General features: G+C 35.9%; 1 protein-coding gene across 4 annotated transcripts in view; it reads left to right on the top strand.

Annotated features, from left to right (window-relative positions):
• ANKRD26 (ankyrin repeat domain containing 26) overlaps positions 1-13,320 on the top strand; it is a 57,406-nt gene extending 44,086 nt beyond the window's left edge. For all 4 annotated transcript variants that reach the window (XM_069107101.1, XM_069107102.1, XM_069107103.1 and 1 more), the window contains 2 exons: positions 11,197-11,242; positions 12,714-13,320. In XM_069107101.1, coding sequence (XP_068963202.1) covers positions 11,197-11,242; positions 12,714-12,820 — 153 coding nt within the window. In that variant the 3' untranslated portion in view covers positions 12,821-13,320. The remainder of the gene's footprint in view (positions 1-11,196; positions 11,243-12,713) is intronic.
• The last annotated feature ends 5,247 nt before the right edge of the window (positions 13,321-18,567 follow it).

The following is an 18,567-nucleotide window of genomic DNA, read 5'->3' as shown; positions in this document are numbered from 1 at the left end:
TGCATCCATCGTGGCATTTATTTTATTTCTAATCTGGCCTGTGATTTCATCCATATAGGGAGCTCCTAGTTAGGAATGTCCTCTACCAATTCAGATCAGCGGCGGCTTTATAACTTGTAGTAGTAGGGAGGTGACCCTGGAATAGAGTGTTTTCTGTGACTTATCTATAACTAACAGGTATGTGTCAGAGATAGCATTGAACACTTCCCAATTCTGAGGCCCTGTCTATCCACTACACCATATTGCATTTCAAATCCAAATTGTTTCAATTTCAAGAAAAAAATAAAAATATTCCTTCTCCTCCTCCTGTTCCTTCTCTTTCTCCTCCTCCTCTTCCTTCTCTTTGTTCTTCTTCTTCTTTTGCTGCTTCTGCTTCTTTTCCTTCATCTTATTCATCATCTTTTTTATTTATTAGTTGTTGCCTGCTATTCTAGCTGTCAAATTTTCAAAAGCAAACGAAACTTAAAGTTTCCAATATTCATTTTTCACAATGACAAAGTTACAGATTAAATATAAGATCTATAGTTTTACAAACCAATGACAGTATTTTCAAAGAAGCTAAACACATCAGGGAAACCTAATATAATGATTAATAATCCACTACACTTTTCTTCTCTTCTACCCAACTCTCAATCAACCTGATATGTTTTTTGACAATTTAAAGAGAGAAAATCCTTTTATCATTTCAACAATGTAAGGAGTCCTCTCTTCTGGCACCATTAGCTTCACTTCTTTCCCACTCCTTCCTGTTTGTCATAGATGTCAGCATTGTCCTAAACTGGTGTTTTCAATGGCAGAATTGAGAATTAACTTTAACCTTAAAGGTTTGTAAACATTACTTATATTGACTGCAACTTTGGGATTACTTATTCTTACTGGAAGATGTGAATAATAGCCCACATTTATATAGTGTTTTCCTTATACCAACACTGTGGGAAAATCTTCCAGGTAAAGGGAATACCTAGTTATACAGCAGAGAATTCATACTACAAGGAAACACTCTAAGCATAAATATGGAAAAAGCAGTCACATAACTTAGTTCACATGGGAGAATTCATAATGGAGTGAAGCAGTTTTCATGTGGTATTTGAGAGGAAAAGTCAACAATGACCAACATTAAAGAATTCATATTAGAGAGAAATCACATTAATACAGTGAATACTATGTAGAAAAGGGATCAGACTTGTTTGTATAGAGCCCGAAGCAGTGGGAGTTTTAAACAAGTAGACTTAGTTTTGATGCCATGAAAAATGGGCTGCCTTAGAAAATAATGTCTTTCCCCTCATTTGAGAACTTCAATCAAAAGTTTGATGACTATATGTTAGGTATATTGTACTTTTGTTGTTTGGTCATTTTTTATTTATGTATGACTCATTGGTATCCCATTTGGGGTTTTCTTTACACAGTACTAGAGAGGTTTGCCATTTCTTTCTCCAACTCATTTTACAGATGAGAAAATTGAGGCAGAGAGGGTTATGTGACTTGCCCAGGGTCACATAGCTAATATATGTCTGAGACCAGATTAATCTCAGGAAGATGAGATTTCCTAATGCCAGGCTCTGCATTCTATCCATTGAGCCACCTAGCTGCCACATATTGTAATAGGAATCCCTTTTGCATTAAAGGTTAGACTAAAAGGCTGCTGAGATGCTGTTCAATTCTGATATTCTGTCATTTGGGGATTCTGTGATTAACTAGTACCCTGGAAATATTTGATTTTTCCTAAACTGCAGAGGATTGCATAGTAGAACTGAGAAGAAAAGCTTATTGACTAAAAGTTAGACGTGACAGCAAAGGAGAAGATAGCAGAAATACCCATTTAAAAAGCATAACAGTTGCCTGCTTAGTGTGTTGGGAGCAAATAGCCCTCTATACCTCAATAGATCCTGAGGGTCTATTATAGCATTGCATCAAGCTAATTAACCTTCATAATCACCAAGGGAGCATTAAATTGTGCTCAAGAGCTTTTACCAAGGAAAAAGACCACATTACACATTTTAGAAAGATTTCTATCAAAATGGTTAATTTTTAAGCTGAACACTTAAAAGATATTTCAGCAAATCTTCAGTCTCATCAATATGGGTTTATTCCCACCTACTCACACTGTGTAACTCTTGTCGGTGTTCTACCTTAGATCCTCTTCTGAGGAACGATGTCACAGCTGGAGGCCTTCTTTGAGGCCTTTTTACATTTTGTGGGCACTAGTGCCACCTTCAGGTATGTATGCCATTACCTCTCCCTTGTTCTTGTTCTATGACCAGCCATCACCTATTATGAGCATCTATCTCCTCTGTTGAATACATTGCAAAGCTTATGCTCATAATTCCTTATTGGAAATGTCATGCACCTAGTGGCACCCACTCCTGCTTTTTCAGTCACCCATAACTTTAATTTTTCATGGATTATGGTGTTCTAATATTCATAAGCATTCAGCAACACTAGAAGATGAGAGTTTGTGCTGAAAAGAAACTAATGATCATTGAGAGCACATTGCAGCTTTTGTTTTTGCATTAATCAAGAAAAGTAATTTGATGTTAGCATTTGCATAAAAGACTCCATTAGAGTGTGAGTTCCTTGAGGACACAGACTGCCTTTAAGTTCTCTCTGTGTTACCAGTGTTTAGCATAGTGCCTGGCATAAAGTACACAGTTAATAAATACTTACTGGAGGAAGATTCCCATTAAGACTGGGCTTTGGTCTACTGAATCAAATGCTATTTTTGAATCAGCAAGCCATGGGATTTTATATTATGTACATCTTTTAGTCACCTGTTTTCATAGAGATGTATCCTGCTGTAGCAAATTATTTGTGAAAGTTTATTCCCTTTTCTTAATTCAGTGAATGTAGGAAAGCATCCACATACAGGAATTTATGCTGTAGATCAAGGCTTGGAATATTAGGAAAGGGAAGAAGCCTTCAGGCATGGGCCATGCTTTACTTCTCTCCTGAAAAACCTTAGTGGAGAGAAACTATGAAAAATCAAGAATGTGGGAAAGAAATGACTGGAAAAGACATCTTCCTGAACATAAGAGAATTTGTATTAATGAGAAATGCCATAAATGGCATAAAAAAGAGAAGGAAGTCTTCAGTAGTAGTTGAACTCTCATCAGAGATTTGACGAGGTAGACTTGGATCTGTGATTTCACTGATGTAGTAGCTCCCAATCAAGGATACAGTGATACGTGTATTTCATTCTTAGAAAGATTTTTATAAAGTTTAGAAAATATGCATATCGATCAGTAGTAATCATTGTCCTTTCAGTGGACTTCTTTGAATACAAGAATATTGTCTGTGATTTTCTCAGTCTTCTGTTATCTTCTTCTTTACTGAAAAATCTTATAAAATGACCCCTCAGTACTTTCTTAATTATATTTCCACAAGGAAAGATTTCTTCCTACTTGATCTGGTTCAACTAGTCTTCCTGACATCATATCCTTCATTGTCATTTCTGTATTCTGTTATTGGGAATTAAGGTGTTAAAATTCAGTTGTGGTGGTTTGGCTGAATAGTTATAAAAATTCTTTTGTTGCAGAAATATTGACAAATATGTTTTATTTTCTAATATTATAATTTTGTTTGTCCTTTTCACAGTTGTATGAGTCTTCTTTAGTGTTTTACAAATGAATGTATATTCGAAACCAAGTTGTCTTCCATGTGTCCTAGCTTTAATAGGGAATTTAAGTGTATGCTAACTAAAGTAGCTCTTTGACTCTTTTGACCTCTTCATTGAGGTGCCTCTTTATTTTTTTATCAATTGACCTTGATTATCACCATTTCCCACAAAAGTTTAATACCTTGGCTTTTTTCCATTTCTTATCTTTTGGTATCAACATCTTGCTGTTAAGGTCAGATCAAAGTTGTAAACAAAAATAGCTTCTCATTTTTGTCACTTATGACTTGATATTTATTTTTATTACTTTTTAGAAACTAGTCAATATCTAGATTGCACTCAGCTAATTCTAATATAATTCCCAAAACCAGTCAGTTCCTGTCTTTTAATAACAAATTTAATTTTTTATGTGATTTTTGGGTTGAGTGTTTTGTTGTTTTGGGTTTGGTACTTGCCTTCTAACTATTCAGGAGAGACATACAGACAGACATAGATTCTAAGTAATCTAAAAACCTTTGTCCTCTTTCATATCTCAAATATGGGCCATGTTTTCCAGCATACTTTCTGGAATCCCCTCCCATTTCCCATCTTTTTTTGAAGTCACTAAGCATCAAAATAAGTTTTGACTTTGCTCCTCAGAGATTGTCTCTACTTGGCTCTCTTCAACAGATTTTGACACAGAGGCTATAATTATCATCATGGTCTTCTTTTTATAGATACTTATCATAAACATTGTTATATGCTGTAAACATTTCTATATTGCCAAATATCATGTGGAACAGTGGTTCATGTTGCCTTTGGGCACATAGTGAAAGCAACAGTAATCAATTCTTCTAAGCCATCCTTCAGTTTAACTACAACTTTGTTTTGTCTTCAGCTTATTTCACTCTCATCAATATGAATATTAAAATATTTCTTCCAATAATTTGGCACTTTTTTATGTCACTGGACATTTAAGTTACCCACATTTAAGTTAATGTTCATAAAATGATTAAAATCTAAGATTGATTCTTAGCACCATCTCCCCTTTTTTTGGAGGAGGGGTACCATTCAGAAGGACTAAAAGCCATTTATACTTTTTCTTTGTTTTATGGGTTAGCCTAAGAGTTCATTTCATCTGTCAGTGCTCAACATACTGATAAAGGGCCCCTATGTACTTAAACTCAGTTGGTCATTCTTTGGCATTCACTTATGAAACATTTATTAAGCACCTACTCTGTACCAGGCACTGTACTTACACTGGGGAGAAAAAAGGGCAAAACAGTCTCTACTCTTAAAGAGCTTGATTCCATTGTGGTAAAACAACAACAACAACAAAAAAAAAAACACCTGACTATAAATCTAAGTAAATACAAGCACATGCGAGTACCTACAAAGTACTACCCTAGGGGATGGTTCGAAACAAAGCCGTGCACATAGGTCCCTTCTTTCCTTTTCCTGGAGCATCAAATGCCTTTGAAGATGTAGACCAGTTCAGGGTTAGAGTTGTGACTGGGAGATACCAAATCAAGGAATGTAGAGTATTAATCTTCAAAGTCTGAAAATATCTGGAAGTATAGTCCTGAAGTATCTGGGAAATTCACCAAGCCAGACCAGGGAATTCCCTGATATTGAAAATGTATCCAAATTAGGTCTCTGCTACTTATTACCTGTGTAACTTTGGACCAGTATCTTGAGTTTAACTACAGTTATCACTTCCACATCATACCTTTCCACATCACGGTTCCCATAAATTGAGGGTCAGCATAAGAAATGAAATAGGAATTTTGGGGGAATTTGTGGAAGCTACAGATGACACTCAAAGGCCAAGAGATGATGACACAAAGCCTATGACCAAATACTTAACCCAAATTATACAATAAGGTACTGTAAACACAGCCCATAGAAGAAAAAGAAAAAACTCAGACTTCTTCTCTGGTATGAAGGGAGAGCCAAAATTCATACAGATTTCCCAGACCTCCAGGGTACCACACCCTTGAAGCCTGTGATGTGGGAGGGTCTACTGTGTTTGTATTTGTTCTCTTTATATTATGTATGTACTTGTTTAGGTATTTATTTTTTTCCTATTAGAATATAAACTTGTTGAGCAGCAAATATTTATTAAGTGCTTAGCTTACTATGTACTAGATATTGTGTGAGTAGGGATCATTTCAATTTTGTTTTTGTTTTATTTATACTGCTAACCCCTAGTGCCTGGCAGACAGTGGGCACCTGTACATTCTTATTGATTGATTGATTGACCTTGGTCTCAGTTTTTTCATCTATAAATTGAGAGAGTAAGACTAGCTGACCTTTAAAGTTTCCTTCCAGCTCTGTTACCATATGGTGATGCTGGATAAATTTGCTACTGCATTCTTTTGGGATGTAGGTTTAAAATGGCTTTAAGGGAAATACTCATTCCACATCTATTTTTATAATTACTTTGTAGATCTATATAAAAGCTAAGTATGTTTTACATTTTAAAACGATCTTCAGAAGACCCTGTGTAGTGATGATTATATGAGTTGTCCAATATATCTGTGATAATCCTAAAGATATTAGAAAAGAGTCGTTGATGAAGTCCATTCTCCCATGTATAGTTTATTTAAAGAACTGTGGTCTTATGAAACTTTCTGAGAGGTAGTTGTTTCCAGAAAATTTGTCAATGATAACCATTTTTTTTAGAAATTCAGTTTTTCATAATATTTAATCATAAATAACCAAAGCCCCATATTCTTCAGAGTATGTGCTAAGAAAAAGAATAACAACAATAGCTTTACTAATAACAGATTTTGAGTTAGTGGAAAAAGTCAGAATCAGATTCAGAAAGTTATAGAATTTCAGACAAAGACTATGTTCTAACTTCTCCCAAAAAAATAGAGATATCCCTATGCCAGATTGGTTTGTAAATGGTACCTTCCTATTTCCCTTTCTTATACATTTCCCTTTTTGCATGCTCCCCTTTCCCTGAATACCCTGGGACCATCATACTGGTACTAGCCACTCACAGCTTCACTATTAGATACCTTACAGATACCTGCCCTGGACCTTTATATTTATTCTAATAATAACAGTAACAACAAGGGTGTTGCTATTATTTTTAGCTGACAGTTATGTAGCAATTTAAAGTTTACAAAATGCATTACACTTTTACACTTTACACATTTACTCACTTGATTCCCACATCTACCCTATAAAGTGCTATTATTATAAAAAATTTTTAATAGATGGGGTTACTGAAGGTGAAAGGGGCTAAGTGACTATTGTCTGGAATTTTACAGATTGTAGAACAGATTGTAGCAGCAAGCACCCCAGCGTCCCCAGGGTGGCTGCCAACACAGGTTCTTAGATCTGCTTTGTTAAAGGAAAGCAACTCAAAATGGGTTAACAAGCTTATTTTAATCAGTCAAATATATATCGTTTACCTAGTTCAGGGGAAAAAGGTCAACACCCCGAACTTCAGAGTGGACAGGTTTCCAAACTGTCCAACCATTACATCCATACCAAATCAACATCTGGGTTTTTCAAAGCAACAGGGGGGACCCTCTCTCAACAACGGCTTCCCAGAATCTCATCTGATCAAATCACACAACACTTCTCAAAGTGAGCCCCAAAACAAAGCCTCAAATCACGGGGTTTTTTTTAGCCTTCTCCTGGCGCAGAGAATGTAACAACCTTCTGGACCACTGGCCAATCAAAAAGTATCTACTGAAAAACAAGCCTCCATACCCCCCCCCCCCCCAGGCTCCAGGTGCACTTTAGCCTAGGGGCAGGGAAGATCTTACAAAATTTACATTTCCATTACACAGATATAGACATAGATCAGCTATAGCTGTAGATTCAGAGAGGCTGTGAGCAAAAATAGCCGAAAGCACTTGAGAGGTCAGCTACAGGGTTTAAACTAGGACTCTCCTAACTCCCGAATCCAGTATTCTTTCTACCACACCACATTGTTTCTCCTATTAGAATTAGCTGCTATGTATTATCTCATGCCCAAAAGAGAGATGCTCTCAGCCCTTTCATATTGTAAAGTATTTAATAATCTAATTCATGTTAAGTGTTCAAGGCTTCTTGATTTAATATATACTCCCTCCCAGGTTTATATATGTTTACCATAACCCAAAGGAATGAATCTGAAACCAAATTTTAGATATCCGTGAATGTCTAGTAGGGAAGCTATTTGGGAAAAGGAAACGTTTCCAGTAATAGAAAGCCTTCTCCAAATAAGACAGATGGGTTATGATCTACTCTACCCTGGCATACTGCCAGCCTTATTGAACAATATCATAATAATAGATCAAGAATGGTCAAGTTGTCAATAGGATAATTTATCAAGTCTGAAACTGAAGTCATGTGAATTGTCTTGGAGAAAGAGGTAGCACTTTATAGTCAGCAAAATATTTGACATATATTATCTTGTATTAATCTTAATAATATCCTCTGAGGTATTAGTGTAGGTTTTTATTCCCATTTTCCATATGAGAAAACTGGCTCATAGATTAGGCTTGCTGAAGGTTATATAGCTATCAAGTTGCAAAGTACTTTATATATTTGTAGTAATAAAAGAAAGCCTTTTTATTTATAGACTTTTGATATTTACCTGTTTCTTTTTTTAAAATATTTCTATTTCGGGCAGAAAGGTGGCACAGTGAATAGAGCACCAGCCCTGGAGTCAGGAGGACCTGGGTTCGGATCTCGGCTCAGACACTTAACACACAAAAAAATAGCCGTGTGACCTTGGGCAAGTCACTTAACCCCAATTACCTTTCCAAAAAAATGTTTAAAAAAATTTCTATTTCAGTATCTACAAATAGTTTATATGTGGTGAAGTTTTGTTTTATTTGGTATCACAGCTCTAGTTAAAATGATGACCTGAGTTTGACGCCTTACAGGAAATTGGGACTCAGGAAGCTGATATAAAGAGCAGCTTTATTACTGTGCAGCACAGCAAACCTGGGGAAACAAACCATACACACAAATACCTTCTATGGCAATAGAGGGAGACAGAGGTTCATCCCTAAGGGGCAAGAAACACTCCCAGATCACAAGGGAGGGAGATGTCAGAGCTGGGGTAAAAGGGGGGAGTTAGATACCCTAAAAATGGTCTTGGTGGAGAAGAGGTGATCAGTGCCAAATGTGGGAGGAGGCATTCCTAAATAAGACCTAGATGGGGTAAAGTTATTGGGGCCACTTATTGATACCAGGCTTGAGTGAGGCTCAGGTAGGGGGAGTTGCTTTGTTGGGACCAGAAATTAGAAGAAGATCTGAGTTGACTTTCTGAGGCAGCAAAAGAAAGTAACTCAGACTGCTGCACATGGCCCAGAGTATTTTCCAGTCAGAAGCTGTGAGCAGAATCTGTTTACCCAGGGTCAGAAGAGTAGTAAAGTACAACCTTGACTGTATTTGCCTGTATAATTTATGGGCCTTAGCCTAAGTGATCTCATATTGGAGTCTTATCATTATACTTATTATAGCAAACAATAAAAAACTACAGTTGTCACAAGTTTCTTTCATTGAAGTCTTTTTCTGATTAAACCAACATAAGGTCTTGAATTGTAAATATACAATATATACATGGATATATGTATATATAAGTGGGGAAAGAATATATTATTGCTAGACTCGGAGGCAGGAAGACCTGAGTTCAAATCTCATTCTCTGTGTACCAAATGCCTTTGAACATACATACATACATGCATGCATGCATGCATATTTACACACATATATGTATTATAAACATACATATATATATGTATACACAGAGAAGGAAAGAGAGAGATCACCAGAAGAGTCTTATTTACCTTAAAGAATTAGATTTAGACCTTTGTTCTGACTTTGAAACTGTGCCCCCAAAGAAAGTGTGAATATGCCCACTGACACCATATTTGGGATATTGCTCATATCTGTAAAGTAGAGTATGTCTTTTTCCTGACTATTTAGTGGCTTATTGATACCACATTGATGATTGGTTGAAACCTGGCTAGTGTGAATCTGAACCATGAACTTGGGCTTCCTCATTATGGTGTCAGTTATGGCACCTAAAGCAAATACCATAACCTACCAAGAAGATGTGACCAAAATGCTAAACACAGTCTCATCGGGCAAGTTTACTCCGTATATATTAGAAATCTTCAAATCCAGAATGAAACCTTTATCTCTCAACTGTGTTAAGAAGGCTCCTCCTAATCTCACTCTCTACATATTATACATATATATGTGTGTCTATATATTTCATATAGAGAGAAACACAGAGATATTTACCATATATGATAAACATATGAAAAGAGCTTTTTATAAATGATAAAGGAAATTTATCCTCCCTTAAAAAATATATCAGCTTTATTTTCTTTTCATAGCTTATCTTTATTAACGTGCCACTTAAAATCTTTTAGCTAAAGGTTTAGACCAATGTCAAGTTTTTCCATTACCTAAGACCTCTTCTAGGAATGATGCTATCAAAGAAATGTTTAAAGATCGAACTCAGAACCTGGGAAACAGATCCAAACTCTCCCCTCTCTTATCTCAAAGTTTACCGTCAGGAAAAAGAAGTTTCCAATATCGTCCTCATGAAAAATAACAGACAATTTGTGCAGTTCTTTGCTGGGTTCTCTTTTGTGCATTTACTATTATAAATTTGGTGAGAAATATCTTTACTTGAATTTAAATGTAAATAGGAACATTATATATAAGGATATTTATTGTATTTTGGTGATGCTTTCCCCACATGCCTTATGTGTTTTTCTTGCAACATTTACCTCCTGTCTAGACTATCCTATTTCATCTGTCTTCTGAAAAGGAAACTATACAATTTTAATTGTTATTAGGAGTGCTTTCCTGTTTCATCTTCTCTTCCCACCTCTACAAATTTGTTATAAAAATTAAAGGACTACACCAGTCTCTCTTTCCTTCTTTGTTTACAAGTTACATACAGTAGGAAACAGTATTATCTTAGCTTTGTTACTAAAATCTACATAACCACAAAGCATGGATTTAGAAAATCAAATGAAATAAATTTCTCTCTGGATTAAGAAATATTCCAATTGTAACAGAAAATGTAGGAGCTGTCTTCATTTAATACTGTTTGCCCATCCTTGAAATTTTCGTATTATATTTAATCATTTCCAGGCATTTTATTTTCTGTTTTGCTTACTGTAAATTTATGTTCATTTTTTGTTTAGGCTGTCTGTAGCTTAATGAAGTAAAATATTGGTATTTGAAATTAATTGTTTTAAAGTATAGGATATGAAGTTTATTTTATTTTAAAGGAAAATGTTATATTGTTAAAAATGGAAATAAAAAGGGTAAGATTTGCTTAGAGTAGAAGAAAAATATATACAAAACCTGAGACATGACTTCTATGCTAACAAAGTTCACAAATTTCTTTGTATATAATTGTGATAAGTTCTTGATTCTTATAATTATAGTATTATTTTATTAGATCAATAAATTTTCTGTTGAACAACTAAAGTCAGACTAGACCAGTGTCAGAGAATAAACTTAAATTACTAATAAAAGTAATTTCTTTGGATGTCTGCAGTTTTTTTTTAAGATTTTTTGAGTTCTGTGTATTATGTCATCGTTCTGAATGGTTTTTAATGTTATTTCAGATGCAGAAGGAGTTGAAAAAAAATATAGCCAGGGAACTTGATGAAGGTATGTTCACATTGTTCATAAATAAAAAGCTATAATTTGATGCTATACCTGATTTTTATATATGTTGGAAAACTCCCACAAAGGTACAGTTTCAGTTCCACCTTCTTCCTCTTCATCACTTTGGAGTAACCATGGATTCTTCTGTGCAAGTGAAGTGGAAGATTTAGCAGGTTTTTTTTTTCTTTTTGGAGGGCAATTGGGGTTAAGTGACTTGCCCAAGGTCACATGGCTAGTTTTTGTGTTGTGTCTGAGGCCGGATCCGAACCCAGGTCCTCCTGACTCCAGGGCCGGTGCTCTATTCACTTCGCCACCTAGCCGCCCCTAGCAGGTTTTTCTAATAGCTAGAAAGGTAGCACAAGCCCAAAGATAGACTGTCTCTGTTTCCAGAAGACCAACCTGTCCACTTACAGAGGATCCAGAAGACTGGTCAGAAGGTAATGAAGTCTTTGGCCATGGCATCCCATGAAACAGAAGGATAATTCATCCTCAGCCCTTTGTAGCTGTTTCTAATCTTCAGATATGAAGCTAGTCAGCAACTAACTGTTTGGACCAGAGAGCCATTGAAGTCATATCTAAGTCTGAAATTCTGTTATTCTGTTTAATTGTTAATTATTTTATTATTCTGTTTAATTCTGTGATTCCACAGTGATTTCAGAAGTGCTGGGAAAGGGGGCAAAAGATACTAAGAATCCCATAATTCAAAAACCATCTGCAAATATCAGTTTAACGGTTAATGTTAGAATCTTAATTTACAGTCTTTGCCCAGTGACCAACAGTACTGAAAGAACAAAGTAATATTCATATTGACACTCTTGCTATCAATTTAACAAAAATAGAAAAAAAGTTGCAGCTAAAGGGAATCATGGTTCACATTTTTCTCAAATAGGCAAATCAAATAATTAGCGTGGTTGGTTCATTGTGAGCCCACAGGCAAAAATAAACATAATTAAATAGGAAATAGGGTTCAGCATGAACATAAGTAAACAGATTACCATGAACATAATTATAATTGCAGCTTATATACCAACTTCTTCTGCAGAGGATAGAAAAGAAATATGAACTGTTTGATGAGTTACTCTAAAATCAACATACATCTTATGTTTAATAATAGCAACTTACATTTATATTGCACTTTAAATTTCACAAAGCATTTTGCATACATTATCTGATTTGAGCTTCAAAACAAGCCTGTATGGTAGGTCACTTCCAGGAAAACTTGAGTTCAAATCCTCCTTATGACACATCCAGCCCATGAGACCATGGGCAAGTCACTTAACTTCAAAGTACTCAGGAAACTCTAAGACTTAATTTGAAACAATGACCATTTTGCTTTTCCCACCCAGAATTGCTTAACATGATGAATCATGAGTCCCAAGTGAAATTTAAAAATTACACACATACATACGTATGTGTGAGTGGGTGTGTGTGTGTATGCAATGTAAATTTTTTTTCTTCTTCCTTTTTCCCCCAGCTGGATTGACTGATGAATCCTCAAGAATGCCAAATCTGAATCAGGATCCTGTTTCCCAAGCAACTCAGGAATACTTAGAGGTTTTAAAGAAAAATTACATGCTTTAAAAGAAGAAATAATGTTCATTTATGAAATGAACTACGTTTACACAAAACTTAATAGTTTTCAATTAAATACATAAATGTGAAAAAAATCTTAACATATTAGAAAATGTGTCATAAGTTTTAATATGTATTGTGTATATATGTACCTGTAAATATATTTGTATAGTTCTTTATTAAAAACTTTGTTTCTTTATATTTGTAACACTGCTCCCTAAATTGTTAGTTATTACAGGGACTCTAGAAACCACTAAATTGGCTTTGATACTTTAGTTACCTGTCTTTGAAGGGTGTACTGTGTTTTCTATTTAATATCCTTGTATGTAGACCTAAGCATTTAGTAAATGTAGATAGAATTATTTTGATATATTGCTGTTATTTCTACTATCAGTATTTGAATTTTAATATATCTGTAACAGTGTCATAAAATTTGTAAATTGTATTTTGTTATTTAAAATTACAGTGCACTTAAAACTTTTTGTTTTTAATTAAATGAATCAAATATATCATTTGTCTTGCAAGTTTTATAATAATGCTTTTTTTTGTGAAGTCTCTAATCACAAAACCTAGGTTCATTCAAATTGCAATTTTGCTATGCTTGTATTTTCTTAAGACTAGTCAGAGTTGGACACACTACTTGAAAGTCAAATCTGGCTACTGCTTATTTTTATACTACAAGCTAAGAATGATTTTTACAATTATAAATAAAGTCTTAGTGTATTTATTGTAAAAGCATTCTTAACTCTCTAGCCAAATAATACCATGGATGGTCAGTATTTAGCCAGCTTGCCATAGTTTGCCAACTCTTGAGTTAAATACTTCCTAGAAGAAATTTCCACATCAGGGGTTTCCTAAGGTGATGAAATCATGGTTCTCAGCCAAGTATTTATGCAAACATGCACAGACACATGAAGATGTGCACACATATGCATGCACAGAAACATCCCTTGTATGCCAAACTTTCTCTTCATTCCAGGTAGTCATTCAGCAAATATTTATTGCTTACCTTTTTTGTGAGAGGCACTCTGTCTCTCACTGTAAGAGATAGCTAAGTAAGATATGTTCTCCTTGTCCTCCAGGATCAAACAGTCTTTTAGGGGAAAAAAAAATCATCTACATAGAATCCTAAATTAGCATATAAAATATAATTAGAAAGGTACAAAGCAGTATGGGAAGAAATAATTCAAAGTATTTTAACAAAGGAACAAGTTGAATAGAACTTAAGACACTGTGAAAATAGATCTGGAAAGCCTTCAAAGGTCATCTGGTCTAGAAGTTCTTAATCTTTTTGGTATGATGGACCCATCTGAAAGTCTAATAAAGCCTATAGACCTCTGAGAGTAACATTTTTAACTGAATAAAACACTAAGAAAACAAAAGGTCAGTGAATACATAAGCATAATGCTTTTCCCATCAAAGTTTATGGAACCTGCCAAATCTATCCACAGATCCCTTGGGGGTCTATGGACCCCTGATCTAGTTCAACCCCCTTATTTTACTGATAAGGAACTGAGGCCCAGACAGGTTAAGTAAGTTACCCAAGGTTTGTTATTGTTCAAACATTTTAGTCATGTCCAACTCTGTGACCCCATTTGCTCTTGGCAAAGATACTGGAGTCATTTGCCATTTCCTTCTCCAGTTCATTTTTCAGATGAGGAAACTGAGGCAAACAGGGTTAAGTGGTTTGCCATGGGTTATATAGCTAATAAATGTGTGAGGCCACATTTGAACTCAGGTCTTTCTGACTCCCAAATGAAATTGAAAATTACACACATACATACATGTGTGTGTGAGTGTGTGTGTGTGTGTGTGTAATGTAAATTTTTTTTCTTCTTCCTTTTTCCCCCAGCTGGATTGACTGATGAATCCTCAAGAATGCCAAATCTGAATCAGGATCCTGTTTCCCAAGCAACTCAGGAATACTTAGAGGTTTTAAAGAAAAATTACATGCTTAAAAGGAAGAAATAATGTACATTTATGAAATGAACTATGTTTACACAAAACTTAGTAGTTTTCAATTAAATATATAAATGTGAAAAAAATCTTAACATATTAGAAAATGTGTCATAAGTTTTAATATGTATTGTGTATATATGTACATGTATAACCTATATCAAATTGCTTGCTGTCTTAAAGGGGGAATTAACACTGCCTCCAGGTGGAGTTATCTGGGGTCCATCTGTGGGACCTTTGGGAAAAATGAGTATAAAAATCTTTGAGACTTTATCAGGGGCCTTCTGTGACCTCCCAACAATTTCTTTGTTGACTGCTTTACCAACCTTCTTGCCCTTGAATTTTATTTATTTTTATCCTCTAGACTGATTTTAAACTGCCTGAAGAATTGCTTCTCCCTGAAAGTGTTGGAATATTTTAGTGAAAATACTGTTTAAACCCTCCAACTTTGAGTAATACATTGTACTATATGCAGGATAGTGCTGATATCACATGACAAAAGCAAAGAATAACCAAAGAACAATTCTTTGTTCTACTGGAATCTATGCTATGTCAAGAGAAGTAGAGGGAGATTCATGTTAGATGGACCTCCTGGGGAGGATTTATAGTACGACATGGATAAGTAATGAGAGGGAAGTTACAATAGCCTTCATAAAAGAAGTAATCAATCAGTAAGCCTTATTAAAGATCTATTAAGCTCCAGGCACTAAAATTGCATCCGCAAAATCACAGATCCATCTGTAACCTTTGGCTTAGAAACATCCAAAGGACTCTAGCCTCATATAATACCAGTCTAATACAAGGGACCTGATCTGAAACGATCAGTTTCTCTCTTTGACTCTACTCTTTGTCCTCCACCAAACATAATCCAGGAATTTTTTTTTTCAAAATAAAGTTTAGATACAGGTTGTAGATGTTTAGGTTTCCTCAAATGTGAATGACCCCAAGTTCCACACATACTTTCAATGTAAATGAATCATAGGTATGGGGCCGTCCATACAAAATGTGTAAGACTACAAAAGCACTTACAAGAGCCTGTTGTTAACAAGTATGGACATTTAAAGCACTCAAATGACCTCTGAATTACCCCAGAACTTGAGGTTGCCTTCAGGGAAGAATTTCATCACTCTGATGAATCCCTCTTTCCCAGAGTTCTACATGGTCTCCCCAAGTCCTCCCTTATCCTCAGACCTGTGCACATACACCAGGATTCTTTGGAAGTAAGAGCTTTCAGACTCAACAACTCTTGAACTTGGAGCTCCAAATAAAACAACTACCAAAACTGGTGCCACTTGGGAAATCTCCCTTCACGGTAAGAATGTTAGGTCACATTGCCCAGTGAATTCAAAGTCTCCCCTCCTCTAGCTGGTAGTTTGGGGCTCAGGAACAACTTCAGCTCCTCTCTCAGGTCTTATGAAAGTCATCACTGCTATGAGTTCCTGTTAAGGTTGCCATCACTGCTCTTTTGAGTGGGAAGGAAAGAGGGAGATATTCACAACACCTCAGCCCTTACTTTTTGGTCTCAAGACCTTTTTAGACTCTTAAAAATTGAGATCTCTCTAAAAAATTTTGTTAATTTTTATTAGGTTTATTTATTAGGGGTTTATAGCTATTCCTATCATATTAGACATTAAAGCTATTATTTTTCAAATAGCTGTGATCTCTTGACCTTAAGGAACATCCAGGGGTTCCTGGACCCCACTTCTTCAAGAAGTGCTGCTCTAACACAAGATCTTATAGAGCACAAAATAAATAACCCTATACCAGTTATAGTATAAGTATAATATTAAAAATATTCCTCATTGAGTACTCCTACATGTTGTACCCTAGGCAACTATCCCTCCTCAGCCCCTACTGACAGTTCTCATTTGTATTTAAACATCATTTAGTCCAAGGAAGTTCCATAACTGATATGGCCAAAGTCCTAATTAGGATGTAAAGCTAATTAACACATCAAATTTCTCCAACTTCAAAGGATTGTAATTCCAATATTTAAGATGGCATCACTTCAGTTAGAAAATCTGAGATTTCTCATCTTAATATTTAATTGCCGATACATCCACATTATAGTTTTAAGAAAAATATTCCAAAAAATATATTTGAAATAAAATTTGAGTTATAAAATGTTTCTCCTCGAGTCACAAAGCAGATTTATTTCAGCTCTTTTATAATTGCAAAATAAGGGTTTATTATAGAAGAGTTCATTAAAGGAACTGCACCTTATACTCACCATTTTATCACAGATGAATGCATCTCATTCTTCCCTATGTTCTCTCCTACTCTCACTCAAGTATACACTAAATTAAGAATACAATTTGCACCTGGTTATTTGTTAGTCTGGATGGCATATTCCATGCATCCAAGACACAAGAGGTTTTAATTGGTAACATATAAAACATTTAAGAAGTTAGGTAACTTAGTACTTTCAGGTATAAACACACTTTACATGATTTCATTTGAACCTCACAACTGTGTGAAATTTATCTAAGTTATTATTCCTATTTTATACATGGGCTAAGTGAGAAGTTTCCGTTTTTCTAACTCTAAGGGATTCTAGGTGAGCTGAACAGGATTCTAGGTGAGCTGAATAGGATGGTGAGAATGGGGTGTGGTAGGGCGGCACCTGTCTTTTGGATTAGGATGTAAAAGCTGATTATCTTTAAGAATAAGGTTGGGTAGAGGCAGGCCGGGAAGGCAGCAGCAGTCACACTGAGGCAGGCCCGGGAGAAGGCCTGATCAACTGGGGGGGGCCGGGGTAGCAAGTCATCCCACCAACCACAAGGGCCACTTCATCACCAAAGGGCTAGGACTGGAAAGAGCAATGTAAGAACCAAGTGCAGGGCCCCTGTTCAGGACAGCAAATACTCCTGGGACTATCACTCCATAGCCCAGAAATTTAAAAAAAAAAGCCCCTATCAGGACCTCCACGGACCAGGATGGCAGAATGAACCCGGCCCGCTCCAACCCCCACCTCTGACCCTGAAAATACAGTAACTACTGCCCCAGGGCAAAACCCTCTACCGTAAAGGCTTCAGAACCCTAGAGGAAAGGTGTGGCTAGGGCCCTGCCTCAAAATGGGTAGAAAGCAGACTACAAAGACTCTGGAGTCCTCAGAGGGAGGAACCAAACTCAGAGGGAGACAATGTGGACTCCACACCCACAGCTGAAACATCAACAGGGAATGGGTCCCACACAGAAAGCTCTCCTAGATGAGCTCAAAAGTTCCACTTCTAGGGTTGTATCCCAAAGAGATCATAGAAGTGGGAGGAAGACCCATATGTACAAAAATATTTATAGCAGCGCTTTTTGTGGTGGCAAAGAATTGGAAATTAAGAGGATGCCCATCAATTGGGGAATGGCTGAACAAGTTGTGGTATATGCATGTTATGGAATACTATTGTGCAATAAGAAATGAGGAGCAGATGAACTTCATATTTACCTGGAGAGGCTTATACGAACTGATGCTGAGTGAGAAGAGTAGAGCCAAGAGGAATTTGTACACAATTACAGACACAACGTATGTGTGACGACCAACTTTGATAAACTGGACTCTTCTCAGCAATCCAGAGACCTAAGTCAAACCCAAAAGACTCATGATGGAGAGAGATGTTTACATCCAGAGAAAGAACTGTGATTGAACCCAGATTGAAGCAAACTACCTGCCCTTTTTTGTTTTCATTTGGTTTTGTTTCCTCTTTCCCATTCTTCATTCCATCTGTTACAATCCTTCTTTATAACCTGACTAATGCCTAATGTGAAAGTATTTGCAGATATTATACTTGATTGTATGCCGCCATGGG

The sequence above is a fragment of the Petaurus breviceps genome, unplaced genomic scaffold (assembly GCF_028583685.1).
Source record: "Petaurus breviceps papuanus isolate PSGF00001 unplaced genomic scaffold, PetGlider_PUasm1.0 84, whole genome shotgun sequence".
Taxonomy (NCBI): Eukaryota; Metazoa; Chordata; class Mammalia; order Diprotodontia; family Petauridae; genus Petaurus; species Petaurus breviceps.
The sequence above is the reverse complement of the archived record's forward strand: the minus strand, read 5'-3'. Positions and strand labels throughout refer to the sequence as shown.